The sequence below is a fragment of the Erythranthe guttata genome, chromosome 11 (genome assembly GCF_056151865.1).
Source record: "Erythranthe guttata isolate IM_541 chromosome 11, IM_541, whole genome shotgun sequence".
NCBI lineage: Eukaryota > Viridiplantae > Streptophyta > Magnoliopsida > Lamiales > Phrymaceae > Erythranthe > Erythranthe guttata.
In genome coordinates this window covers 16924649-16938960 of record NC_142543.1, presented here as the reverse complement: position 1 = coordinate 16938960, position 14312 = coordinate 16924649, and the positions used below count along the sequence as shown (strand labels likewise).

At 35.9% G+C, this 14312-nt stretch overlaps 1 protein-coding gene across 1 annotated transcript; it reads right to left on the bottom strand.

Annotated features, from left to right (window-relative positions):
- Positions 1-709: 709 nt before the first annotated feature.
- LOC105959013 (geraniol dehydrogenase 1) lies at positions 710-3164 on the bottom strand. The gene is made up of 5 exons (XM_012983034.2): positions 2988-3164; positions 2761-2874; positions 2164-2677; positions 1326-1479; positions 710-1205 (listed from the first exon to the last, which is right to left on the bottom strand). The coding sequence occupies exons 1-5, from the start codon at positions 3083-3085 to the stop codon at positions 1003-1005; spliced, it is 1083 nt and encodes a 360-aa protein (XP_012838488.1). The 5' UTR covers positions 3086-3164; the 3' UTR covers positions 710-1002.
- Positions 3165-14312: the final 11148 nt, after the last annotated feature.

Sequence of the window (14312 nt, the reverse complement as noted above, 5' to 3'; positions counted from 1 at the left end):
TTTGTATAGTCATTGTCAATCCATCATCCATTTTGTCTAAATCAATACAATTTTTATATATTTGTTGTCTTGTAAAAAATAGTTGATTTTCGTTTTTTTCGTAATTATGTTTTTTTAACTTTTTACGGATGGTTGTTTGAATATACTTTTTTATTGAATTGTGTTGGGTTTCATTGACGGTATTACGGTTGTTTTTATTACATTTAGTAGTCAATTTCATTATTCAACAACGATTTTAGTAGTCAATTCCTAATCGACTATGCCTCAGCTCACGGTCGATTAATACACGTGACAGTGAAAAAAAAGTTAAAAAAAATATAAAAAAATAATAAAATAAAAGGAAAATAGACAATTAATTAAAAATAAAAAACAAAAATGAAGATGAGAGTAGTGGAAAGACAATTTCAAAATTAGAGAAAAAGAAGAATGGAATATGGATTTATCTCAAAGAGTAAAATATGGATTGATTCTCTATCTACTAATAAAAGGTTTGATGGAGTTTTTTAAAGAGAGAAAAAAAAAACTCTCTTTCATACAATTGGTCAATTAATAAACAAACTTGTGTTCTCTTTTCAAAGTTTAAGTAAAATAACATCTATGACACCAATCTCTCAACCCTAACATTTGTGACTATAAATACGCAATTTTTTTTTTCTTTTTGGAATGAAAATGAAACGCAACAACAATCTAAATTTATCACATCTAAAAATGAACTGAAACTAGAACAAATATTTCATAATAATTACACCAAATACAAGAACAACAAAATAGCTTTCAAGATATCACATAAAACAAAAACTAGATGTGTCTCATTTATGTTACCATCACAACAACACCATATAGTAATTCATGCAAATAGAAATAGAAAAAAAAAATGAAATTAAAAATTCAAGCATAAGTCTACAAAGTCAACGAAATTGTTCAAAATAAAAAGGTTTTATTCTGATTTTCCGATAATAGGCCAACTTCCGAGGTGTTGTTGAAGATCACATCACATCGGCTTCACTCGGGTTTTAGTGATTTCTCAACGTCGATAACAAAACGGTACTTGACATCGGATTTCGCAAGACGATCCATTGCCGTGTTCAAGTAATCTATTGGGATCATTTCCACATCGGGCAATATATTATGCTTCGCCGCAAAATCAATCATCTCTTGCGTCTCTTTAATCCCTCCAATTGCACTACCCGATATCGACTTCCTCCCTATATTTTTTTTTGGGATAAATTCATCAATGTTAAACACTAATCTCGAAATAATCATACCACAACAATAATAATATAAATAAAAAAATGTACTCAAGCGGGAAATACCGAAATACTAACCCGTAATAAGGGGGAAAACGGGAAGCTCGAGTGGCTTCTCCGGAGCGCCGACCAAGATAAGCTTTCCGTTAGGCTTTAACAGATTTATTAACGGCATAATTGGATGAACCGCAGATACTGTATCGAGGATACCATCCAATGTACCCGCTGCAGCCTATTCCCCCATATACAAACAAAATCATCATTCATTTATTTTAGGTTAATTGCATTCAACACCCCTGTGTTAACTCTAATTGTTAAAAAAAATGCCTCGTGTTACAAACATTAGCAAAAAATCCCCTATGATTCAATTTTATTAGCAAATAACACCCTAAATGATCTAACCAACATAATTTGAATTTTTTAAATGAATAAAAAAATGGTAAATTATGACCACCCCTGAGGTATGGTCAAATTACGAAAAACCCCATAATGTTTAGGTAATTACAACTATCCTCTCAACTATGAATCTTCTTACACATCCACTTTTATGGTGTCAATTCAACATAATCTTCTAGATTCCGTGGAATGTTCTCTAGTTTGTACTCGTTTTGTGCAAAAATGAAGTTTCTGATGCACCACAATCTGATATATACAAGCCAAAAAACACATCCTATGATCATCTTGCTTTAAAATATTGAGCTCGAATGGCATAAAAACGAGTACAAAATTGAGAATACTCCATATAATCTAGAAGATTCCGCTAAATTTGACACCGCAAGACTGGACGTATAACAAGATTTATAATTGAGGGGCTAATTGCAACTAAGCAAATATGAGGGTTTTCTCGCAATTTGATCCTATCTCAAGTATCTCATTGGTGATTGTAAGTTACCCAAAAAAAAGAACTCATTCTTACCTGCATCTGCTCTTGGTCACGGCTAACCAAAAACTCGTCGGCGCCGAAATTTTCGATGGCTTCCTTCTTTTTACTCAACGAAGTGCTAATAACGGTCACCTTAGTCCCGAAAGCCTTAGCGAATTTCACCGCCACATGGCCAAGCCCACCAAGCCCGACAATGCCGACACTAAGGCCGGGCTTGTCGAGCCCAAAGTGCCTCAACGGGCTATAAGTTGTGACCCCGGCGCATAGTAGAGGTGCGCCGATATCGAGGGGGAAATTATCGGGCCAACGGATTATAAAGTGCTCGTCGGCCACCATTAGATTGGAGTAGCCTCCGTACGTGATGGTGCCGTCGGTGTAGACCCAGCTGTACGTCTGCACTTGTTTCGGGCAGTAGTTTTCGAGGTCGCTTTTGCATTGGCCGCAGTCGCGGCACGACCCGACCAAGCACCCGACCCCCACTTTGTCTCCGACGTTGACTTTTTTGACCTTGGCACCGACCTCGGTTACTTCGCCCACGATCTCGTGCCTGCATTAATTGTAAGAGAAATTGTGAGAATGTACACGTGTCAAATGGAAAAGGACAAACTCAAACTGCAGAGAATCTTTTACCCAGGTACGATGGGATAGTGAGACAATCCCCACTCGTTCTTCGCCATGTGAAGATCTGAATGGCAAACCCCACAGTACAGAACTTTGAACTGCACATCATTTTCTCCCGTGGCTCTGCGCAATTTAATTTATTTTATTAATTACCAAAAAAAAAAGGAACCGATAATTAATTTTCACTACTACAAAAAAATAAAATAAAATGTGGATTAAGAAAAAAAAAATAAAACCTTCGGGAGAATTTGAGTGGAGAAAAAACACCAGAAGTATCTTTGGCGCCCCATCCGTAAGCCACAATTGGGTGCTCTGTTTCTGGTGATTTCGCCATTGATGTAGATTTTTTTAGAGAGAGAAAGAAAAACTCAGAGAGAAATTTAAATTGATTATGAACACTAGGGAGAAAGAGTGGGTATTTATTGCCAAGAGCTAAGCTTTTCTATGACGTTTTCCGTGACGTCTGAATATATAAAATACCTCATGGCTTATGACAACATGAATTATTTATATTTTCTGACAAAAATGAAATCATTACTTTAAGCATCTATAAATTAATACAGTCGGGACCAACTAAATTCTATTTATTTAGGGAAATATTAGTTTAACGAAATATTCTTTAGCATGTAGCCTTCGAGCTCGGACCGAGAAAAACATACAATTTAAACGAGGTTATTAATTTATCGAGGTTATTGTATTGTAGCTTGCATTCAAAACTAGACTAACGATGTGTGACAAACTCCCAACTAACAATCGTTGACAACGGAAATCAAACTTGTGTCAATTACTCCAATCGTTAGATTATCCGTTGCGGGAGATCTAGTTGTTTTGATTAATAAGTGATGAGTAGGTGATTTTTATTTTTACTAATTATAATCATAAAATCTCCAGTTTTTGGAGCAAGATTTATCAATTCAAATATTCACGAAAAATTAGAAAGAAAAAAAAACACACAAGTAAATAAATAGAATTCGAAAAACTATTATATGTTAGTTACAAATAGATTTTCTTATTATAATCTTCCAATCTATAAAACTATTACTCCCTCTGTTCCACAATAACTGTCTCTTTTTTAAAATATTTTTGTTCCATATTATCTGTCACTTTAGATTTCCAATACTGCATTAAATGCATTTTTCCTGTTTTAACCTTATTAATAAAACTCTATTCATTAATTTTCTCTTATAAATCATTAAATATTAAAGGTTGTTTTAGTCATTTTTATATGATTTTTCTAAAATAAGATATATTTATTGAGTTTTTTAATCTTTGTGAAAATTGAAAAGTGACAATTATTTATGAACGGATGGAGTATTTTGGAACAACATCGGTCATTTCAATTTCCAAAAATTTGCAATTTAGTTTTCACGTGCATTAATTTATTTACCCTTAAAATATATTTAAAAGTCAGCCGAATCACCACCATTTCTCTCTTGTTCTTTCTTCATCCATTCTTTTATTTTTTTTGGCTATTCATCTTTCAAGTGACGGCAAATGATCAAGGATGTTAAGCAATGTTTGGATACATTTTGGGAGTTATTTTCAGTTTATTTTGAGAAAATATGTTTTGAAAGAATACTTAAAAAATGAAAGTAATGTTTGTTTATAATTTGAATGAGACAAAATAATTTGTGGCCGATCATGTTTAAAGGTATTAGGAAAGTGTACCGAGAATTTGAAAATTAAAGTGATGTTTGTTAGTTTTTTAGTGAATACAATTTTTACTGCAGCAGTCACATAATGCCTGAAAGAGAGAGGAACTTTAGAATTTGTTATGGATATTTTTTTTGAAAATTTTAGAAGTTGCCTCGTCATCTCAGACGATCTCTATTGCGTGCGCTCGCTACCCTTTGTGGCTCGTCCGTCACTGCTCGCCGGAGTTTTGTCCGCCTCCATTCCCCGGCTATGCTCTGTTTCCTCCTGGGTCTAGAGGGTGTACTGAGTTTGTCAATTTTAGGGAGTTTGCACCAGGAACTTGTTATTCTAAGGCGTCTGGCTCCACTTGGCCAATAATAGTGAATCTTTGTCTTTCATTCGCTAGCTCTGGCGAGTTCTCCACAATACCGAGCCGCGAACCAAAATAGATGGAGTGTCTTGAAATTCTAGATGTTTCCTCCGATGGGCAGGGATAGGAAGTGGTGGAGACGATGATGAGTAATGTAAGACCATTTATTAAGTAAATTAAAACTAAAATTAAATATGTTACTATATTAACTGGTTAGCAAAAAAAATAAAAAAAATCATGCAATATAATTAAATAATTATTAAAAATGGAATAATTTGTAAATGCGATTTCAGGTTCAATTTAAGTTGATTTAATTTAAGTTTGGGGTATATACACACACACACGGGCTCAATTGCCCTTGAGGTCTATTGAGTGAAAAACTCATAAGAAGCCCAAGAGTATAGGCTCAGGCCATGACAAGAAATGCCATTTCCAGATCCCCTACATGTGGAGCAGACGGCAGTTGAACTTGATGGACAAGACCGCATGTGCCGCTACAACAGCGGCGAAAAAACTACAGCAAAATTGACAGAAAGAATGTCGACATCAGACTCGGGAAAGAAGACTCTCATTCGTTACGCAAGTGGGAAACAAGGAATTAAATTATCAAGTGAGTGGGGCGAGTCTCTAATTCACATATAAAGTGACTCAGGATCATAAGTTAGAGTTGTGGTGTGAGAAAGTGGAAGCATATACGACGATGGCTGGAAGGTTGGTACTCGCCTAAAAAAAGAGATTGACGGGGCAAGGAAGTGGAATCTCGGAGTTGATTCAAGCATTTGACCTCCAACTGAATTTGATTGTGTTGGAATAAGAAATCTGGTACTAATGAGGCGAGTTGACTCTGTCCTTCAGACGAAATTTCTTCGCAACGGTGCTAACAGCTTGAACGGAAATCGTCTCCCAAGATACAATGGCAAGGCTTGGAATAGGAGCACTCCAAATCTCAAGTACGACGAATTGTACTTTGTATAGAACTTTTCGAGAGAATCTGTGAAGGGTAGGCTAAATATGCAGTATGCTGTTTTTGGATTGAAGTGAGGAGTTATGTGAAATACATGATCTATTTATAAGGTTTGAAAAGTAGTGACGAATTGTACTTTGTATAGAACTTTTCGAGAGAATCTGTGAAGGGTAGACTAAATATGCAGTAGGCTGTTTTTGGATTGAAGTGAGGAATTATGTGAAATACATGATCTATTTATAAGGTTTGGAAAAAAAAAATCTGTGAAGAGTAGGCTAAATATGCAGTAGGCTGTTTTTGGATTGAAGTGAGGAATTATGTGAAATACATGATCTATTTATAAGGTTTGAAAAGTAGTGCCCTTTGGAGCAAAAAGGTACAAAACATAATGTAGTGATTTGGGCTCGTGAGCCGAGCCGACCGGTGGCAGCTGCGCGCGCGCGAGCCAAGCCGAACGAACAAGCGAGCCGAGCCGACCGGTGGCAGCTGCGCGCACGCGTGTTTGCACGATTTGAAACGCATAAAATATAGGTCTTTCTCCCAAACAAAGTTGAATGCCCAAAGGGCGTGACCCTTTGTCCTAACATTTAGATATATATACAGCTCAGTACTTCTCTACTTTTACAATGTGGGATAACTCAAAATCCCACTTTCCTTATATTTTGGACTAATAATTTTTCATTCACCAAAAAATTGGTTTTATATTAATCTAATCAAAAAATTGATTTATATAATCAATTATACCATACGATAACATTGATAAAAATTGTTCATGACTCAATTTTTAACCAATTTTTCCAACAGATTGACGATGACAACTGGGTATGCAACCAACGATAGTAGGTTTTGGATCCGAATCAACGGGTGAACCCACCACCCAGAGGCGAAACCAGGATGAAAATGTAGAGGGGTTAGCTAAAATTTTGGGGTTCGGGGCAGCGCCCCGAAAAAAAAATTATGTTCACAAGACATTGCAAAAATAAGTTTATGTTAAAATGTCATATATATTATAATTTTATCGTATTTTAAGCATGACAAAAAATCTAAATTAATTCAAATTATTCTAATAATATATCGTACTTAATATTTTGGGGATTCATGGCATCGTCTCATATTAATTTTTAGAGTTATTGATAAAAAAAATTCAAAAATATGTAAATATTCATAAATTTTATTTCAAATAATACAAGTTTTCGCCATTTTATTTTATATTTTTTATTATATATATATATATATATACTACCTTTGCTTCTGGTGCATGCTCTCGATTATGGACTAAATATCAATTTGCGTCTAGATACCTTACCACTGATTCCGACCGACAGGCATCAAAGTAGCAATTCCTCTCGCGGTGTTGTCGGGGATAGTCGCTCCCCTCCGCTTCAGTGTCTTTCCCAGAGAAAGTGGTGGGATGGCTCATGCGATGAAGAGGCTCAGTAAGATGGGCCGAACAAACATTGAGCGTGCAATAAAATGAGTATAAAATAGATATGAGCTAGGCAACAAGCCTACACCGAGAGGAGGCGGGCTAGGGGAAGGGGAATATGGGTCCACCTATGCAACACTGAAAAGTATTTAAAGTTAACAAGTGGAGAACGCCAAAAAGGAGAAACTGCCACGAAAAAGGAGAAGAAAATAACAAGGGGAAGTAAGAAATTGAAGTTTTTTTTTTTTTTTTTTTTTTTTGTATGAATCGATAAAGAAGAGAGCGACCTTATGTAGAGAGATAGAGAAATTGTGTTGAGAGATGATGATACCTCTTCAAAATCATAGAAGGGATATACATTTACATAACAAAGAAAGACTATATGGGAAGTTTTCCATTTTTTTTTTTTTAAATTTCCTTTTTAATATTTTGATATGCACGAGAAACAGAGAGATATGAGAGGAGGATGGAGATAAAATTGTACCGAAGAAAAATAATTAAAAGAAGAATAAAGATCAAAGAGAAAGAGAAAAGGGATTAACATACTCTGACTATAGAGTAGGGAGCATGTTTGAAGGATACCGAAATAGATAGAAAAAGAAAGATAGTAAAACAAATAATATAAGTTAAAAGATAATGATACCACCATCGGGGGAGGGGGAAAATCAAGGGGGTGGTCATGGCTATGATACCATGATATAATTGAAGAGGGCAACATATGGAGTAGTTTGGTCGTCACCGGCCATGGAGAATGTTCGACGAACGCTTGGAACAGTTTGATAAATTGTTGGATCAGTTCGACGAAGAGTTGAGGGGTCGGAGGCTAGGTTAAAATTTGATGTCTAAGATCATATATGAAGAACGAAATTGAAGAAAAACGTAATAGAAACCCCATAATTTATGGGTTGATTTGCATTGATTATATATAGAGAAATATTATAAAGTAATAAAGTAATCTAGGTAATTGAATCATAACTAGGGCTGGCAATCGGGCCATGTAAGCTGAGCTTGGGTCGGTTCAAGCTCATATATCATCGGACCTCGTTACTCAAACTCACATACGATCGGGCCTCATTAGTATAGGCTCAAGCTCGACTCATGTATTTTTCCGGGTTTCGAATTTATATCGGGCCCCATTACTATATAACTGTAATGAGTAAAAAAATTATAAAAAAGAGTGATAAACAAGATTTACTTCCATTGAAGCCAATGCAAAAACCCTAAACGATCTTTGCTATTTATTGGAAAAACTTAAAAACAAGACTGAAAGAAGTAATAACAGATCAGTAACTCTTATTATTGGAAACATTTTATATTCTCAAATCTCGATGTAAATTTCAGCAATTGAATTTCGGTGGATATTTTGCATTTGATTCATATTTTATTTATTGCTACTGCCATCACTTAATTCCTTTTATTTTGCATAAAAAATAATCTTCTACATTCGTAACTTGTATTTTGTCATCATATCATTACAATAATAAATATATTATATATTTTATTATTAACCTAAGCGGTCAGGCCTTATTCAGGTTGAGCAATAGTAAGTTCAAACTCGACTCATAAATAAATCGGATTTACTAAAATGGCTCAAATTCGGCCCGACTCACTAAAAAGTAGGCCGGCTCAAATAAGATCAGGCCGAGCCATCAGGCTTCGGTTAGGCCCGGCTCAATTGCCGGTCCTAATCATAACTGATTTAGTTAACATAATCACAATAGAAACCTAATATTACAAGAGTTTTATATTATAATATACTAAGGCCCCGTTTGGTTGCCAAGATAAGCCATGATTAACTAAATAATTGGACTTAATTTGATGTTTGGTATCCTCAATAAATTGCTGGGTCGACCCGCCAAATTATATAATCATGGCTTATCTTGCTTTCTAATGAGTTTTTTTTTGTTGGACACTCCAAGCTCCAATAAAATAATTGAATCTCATTAGATTATTTAATCTTATCCTGGCTAATCTTATCTTGCCAATCAAACATGACCTTAATTTAATCTTATCTTGACATCTAAACAAAACCCATCTATATCCTATCGAAAGTCCGACACCCGCAAAATTCAGGGTGAATTCAATCATCTGCTTTTGCAATAATTTTGAAACCCACTAGCAATTATTACTAAGATTGTAGTTCATTTAGGCCTCGTTTGGTTGGCAAGATAAGATTAGCCAAGATAAGATTAAATAATCTAATGAGACCCAATTATTTTATTGGAGCTTGAAAGGTGCAACAAAAAAAACTCATTAAAAGGCAAGATAAGCCAAGATAAGCCATGATTATATAATTTTGGCGGGTCGACCCGGCAAGTTATTGAGGATACCAAACATCAAATTAAGTCCAACTATTTAGTTAATCATGGCTTATCTTGGCAACCAAACGGGGCCTTAAGATATGATCCATATATGCAGGCGGTGAGTGGGATGCGTTTTTGGTACATTTAAATAACCGTTGGTACTATCTATATATTTTCCCACTCATTGTCGTGCACCTGTGTGAAAAATACACCGAATAGAAATTTACAATACATATATACACAAATACATACACACACATTATTATATGTGGATCAACAATAAAACAATACTATGTATAGTTTTGCAGTCAGAAAATACCACTTTTGGTGTAGTGGAGCAAATCAAAAAAGAAATTATTATATATTTAAAAAGACAGTATTATATAGTAAAGTCAATAGTTAAAACAATTATTAATTAAAAAAAGTTGTAGATTTATGTAGATTGATGATTTTTTTTTAGAGGCTGTTGAGATATTTGATAGTTGCTCCTTTTCAATTTGAGTTAATTACATCTTGATATTTTATAATTGTAATTTATTATCAATATGAAAAGGGAAAATAAAATAAAATTGTAATTTATTATCAATATGAAAAGGGAAAATAAAATAAAAGATAAAGGTAAAATGAGTGGGGACACATATTCTGATATTCTTATCAAAGGCACACTTTACTTTTTTTCCTTTTTTTTCTTTTTTTTTTTCTTTTGCAATTGCTAATCATTCTATCCTTTTATATAAGTTAAACATTAGAACATATTTTAGAAATGATAAATGTATCCACATATTTTTAGCATTTACATGTTTTCCCTATGTTTATGTATCCAACTTTTTGGAAAATGAAGCCTCCCTATCTCAATTTCCCCATTTCTCTGTGTCCGTGTTTCCGTGTCTGTGCTACATAATCCATAGATAAACACATTTTAGAAATAAAATGAAATTCTTTAAGGAAAAACAAAATTTCCAAATTTTAATGTGGAGAAACATATTACTAATTTGTTCTATTAAAAAAAATCTATTATGCAATTGGTCAATTAATAAACAAACTTATATTCTCTTTTAAAGTCGTTAAAGTAGCATAATAGAGTTTTTTGCAAAAAATAACCTTAAGTAATGTGGAACAACAGGAAAAGTCCTTGCGATAAAAATATCATTGGAACCTCCTTATACATTTTTTTAAATAGCCCACTCGATCCATTTGTAATTTATTCATTGACTATGTTTGCAAAGACTGAAATACCCCGAAGGGTTTTTTGCAAAAATACATATAAATATATCTATATTAATAAATAAATTACACAATTAAAAAGGAAAAAAAAATCTCTATCTCCCGTTTCTACACACACCCCCCACCCACCCCCAACCCCTGAGGATCACCTTGTTTTCCCTCTTTTTTCGATCACCGCAGCCACTGCATTTTCTCTTTTCCTCGACTGCTGCCACTGCCACAGTAACACTTTCGACGAAATTTTCGACAAACTACTTCAACACACCACAAATTGAGGAAGACAATGAGTGGGGTTGAATGACCATCTCAACCAATTTTCTCTTTTCCTCGACTGCCGCCACCGCCACAGTAGCACTTTCGACGAAATTTTCGATGAACTACTTCAACACACCACAAATTGAGGAAGACAATGAGTGGGGTAGAATGACCATCTTAACCAAAAGTTTAAGCTGTTAATGAAATTTATCATTTAATATTAATTTCTCCAATATGCCCGCGACAATGAGTGGGGTAGAATGACTATCTCAACCAAAAGCTTAAGTTGTTAATGAAATGTATCATTTAATATTAATTTCTCCAATACGCCCGCCCCCTCAACTGTAGGGGGATTACATTTGAAGCATTGCACTAATTTCTCATGACCATCTCAACCAAAAGCTTAAGTTGTTAATAAAATGTATCATTTAATATTAATTTCTCCAATACGCCCGCCCCCTCAACTGTAGGGGGTTACATTTGAAGCCTTGCACTTGAAATATTTTAAATGGGTAGCCTTGGGGATTCGAACTCATGACTTTTATTTAGCCTGGCTTTGATACCATGTTGAATGACCATCTCAACAAAATAACTTAAGCTATTAGTGAAATGCATCATTTACTATTAATATATCCAATAAGTGGTAAGCTTAGCAGCAAGTTCCCGAGCAGAGACGGTGCCGCCACAAAATTAATGATGATGACCCTTGACGACTTTCCAGGCGAGCTCAATTAATGCACCACAATTTATAGGAGAAATAGAGTTGGAGAAAGAGAGAATTATGTCTCTCACGTATATTAATCATATATATATATAGTTACATGTAGGAAACTCTAACCTATTACACAAGGTGCCCTATTACACAAGATAACTATAATAAATAATAATAATAATAATAATAATAATAATAATAATAATAATAATAATAATAATAATAATAATAATAATAATAATAATAATAATAATAATAATAATAATAATAATAATATATAATATATAATACACCCCCATAGTCGAAACGGGAAAGGAGAAGACGTGGAGACTGGAGACAAACTGTTGGAACAGTTGAGTAGGGAGTCCTTTCGTGAAGATATCGGCAAACAGGTAGGCGGATGGGACGTGAAGGACTCGAACGTGTCCCAAAGCAACTTTGTCTCGGACAAAGTGGATATCAATCTCCACAGGTTTCGTACGAGAGTGTTGAATAGAATTGCTGGATAGGTAGAAGGCACTGACGTTTTCACAGTAGACAATGGTGGCTTTCGAAAGTGGGCAGATCAACTTAGAAAGTAGGTTGCGTAACCAAGTCGTTTTGGCGACGGCGTTTGCGACAAATCAATATTCAGCCTCCGCACTAGATCGAGAAGTAGTGACCTGTTGTTTGGAGGACCAAGAGATGAGGTTGTTGCCAAGGAAAACGCAATAGCCCGATGTCGAACGACAAGTGTCAGGACAGCCACCCCAGTCGGCGTCAGAGTAAGCGATAAGAGAGAGGTCCGGATTGGGGGAGAGGTGAAGGCCGTGGTCGAGAGTGCCACGAATGTAGCGAAGGATACGCTTGAGAGCAGCCATATGAGGTTCCCTCGGATCATGCATGAATAGACATATTTGTTGCACATCACAGCAAATGTCGGGACGAATACACGTGAGGTATTGCAGTGCAGCGGCAAGGCTGCGATAAAGAGTAGGGTCAGCAACGGGGGCTCCAGTGGTCGAAGACAACTTGTTATTTGTGTTAGAGTAGGTGACCAACAAGTCAACATGTGGCTGTGTTCTTTCGTATTTATTATGGTAATAAAAGAACCTTTATTCGTATTAATGATAAAACACCTTGGCATTCTATATCTTCGTCCCTTTGTCACAAGCATAGATATAGTCCTTACAGTTATTACAAGTACTAGTGATTGATCGTTAGGATCGTGAGATATTTACTTAAGTATTATAACTCTTAAACGTGTTCCTAGTCAAAGGGTTACGCCACCAATGAGGATATCGGCCTTTCCCATTAAGAGACTAGCACTTAGTGTATGTGTATTGCATCCCATCAGTAAACGGTATTGTGATATCGGCATGCATAAGTGGGTGCTCGTAAGTTGACGAGTTCACTGAACTCCCTCACCCTAGAAATCTCTAAGTGGTTCCCAATAATCGAGTAGAGATATCTATGGTATAGTTGTACACCATCAGTCCTTATGACCTAGACATCACCATGACTTCACTAGAGGACCAGCTGTATCGTGACCTGTCACTGAGTTCCACCGAGGACCATCCCAAGGGCCAGTGTTCGTCCAGTCCGAAATCTAGTGGGAGGTCTGTGCATTGTAGTCGGGGATTCGATCGCTAGAATAGTCTTGGATGTCCTGTGTGTTCTGATAGTTTGTAATCGTTCTAAGTCTCTGGCCAGAGCTGACTAAGTGATGATTAGAGAATTCGATTCTCTAAGTCATGCACGTAACGATTACAAAACTTAGAACGATCGCACGGTCATTGAACAGATAAAGAGGTCTCGATGAACCAATGCCTCTAGTTCAATCGGGACATATGAATCGAAGGGATCGTACTGTACATTAACTATATCTGAAGGTTCTTGCAGACACTTCATTTGTATCTAGGGAATTATGACGCGTAGTTGCTAGACGCCAATCTTGATTCGTTGGGTGATTAAGGTGAAACGAGCTTCATCTTAATCGTAACTCTAAGGGACGAGTTTTGACCACAAAGGGTTGTGGGCCCACGGCTAGCTTACACCTGAACCATCGAGGGTCACACTGCTCGTGCACATGAGATCTTTGAATAAACGGTCAGAGATAAAATGGTTTATCTTTGCATGATTGGAAGTCAATATGATTGGGTCCAACATTCGTAATTTGGAATTATGAATGCGAATAAGAAGAGGAAAAGAATAGGCAAACGTATTAGTGGACTTTCTAAATCGGGAAGTTTCCAAATTTAGAAATTGCACTGAATTAGGGTTTCCACTTTTGGAAAGTTGGAAATCCAGAGTTGGCACTCGTAATGACGAGGACATTATAATGATTCCGAAAATGTAATCGTTGCAGTTTTCCGATCATTGAATTGAGAGAGACGAGCAAGTAAAAGAACTAATGAACTTAAGTTGTTGGGCCCGGTCCAACTTAAGCCCGTTAGGGTTTTATGCAAGACACTATAAATACTTGATTTATAGGTCTTGCACTAAGACACACGAACTAAACCCTAGCCGCTCCCTCTCTCTCTCTCTCTCTCTCTCTCTCGGCTATCTCCCCGCGGCCACCACCGCCGTCGTCGCCGGAATATCGCCGGAATCGGCCGATCCTTTCGGTATTTCTTTCCTTCTTTTTGTTCTTCCGTTTATCTAACTATTACGTGTCTAGTGCCACGTGTTTA

Coding starts and splice junctions, on each gene's coding strand:
- LOC105959013 (XM_012983034.2), bottom strand. CDS start 3,085: ATGGCGAAATCACCAGAAACAGAGCACCCAATTGTGGCTTACGGATGG. Junction 2,678..2,760: donor CACTATCCCATCGTACCTGG/GTAAAAGATTCT, acceptor CAATTAATGCAG/GCACGAGATCGTGGGCGAAG. Junction 1,206..1,325: donor CGTTTTCCCCCTTATTACGG/GTTAGTATTTCG, acceptor AAAAAAATATAG/GGAGGAAGTCGATATCGGGT.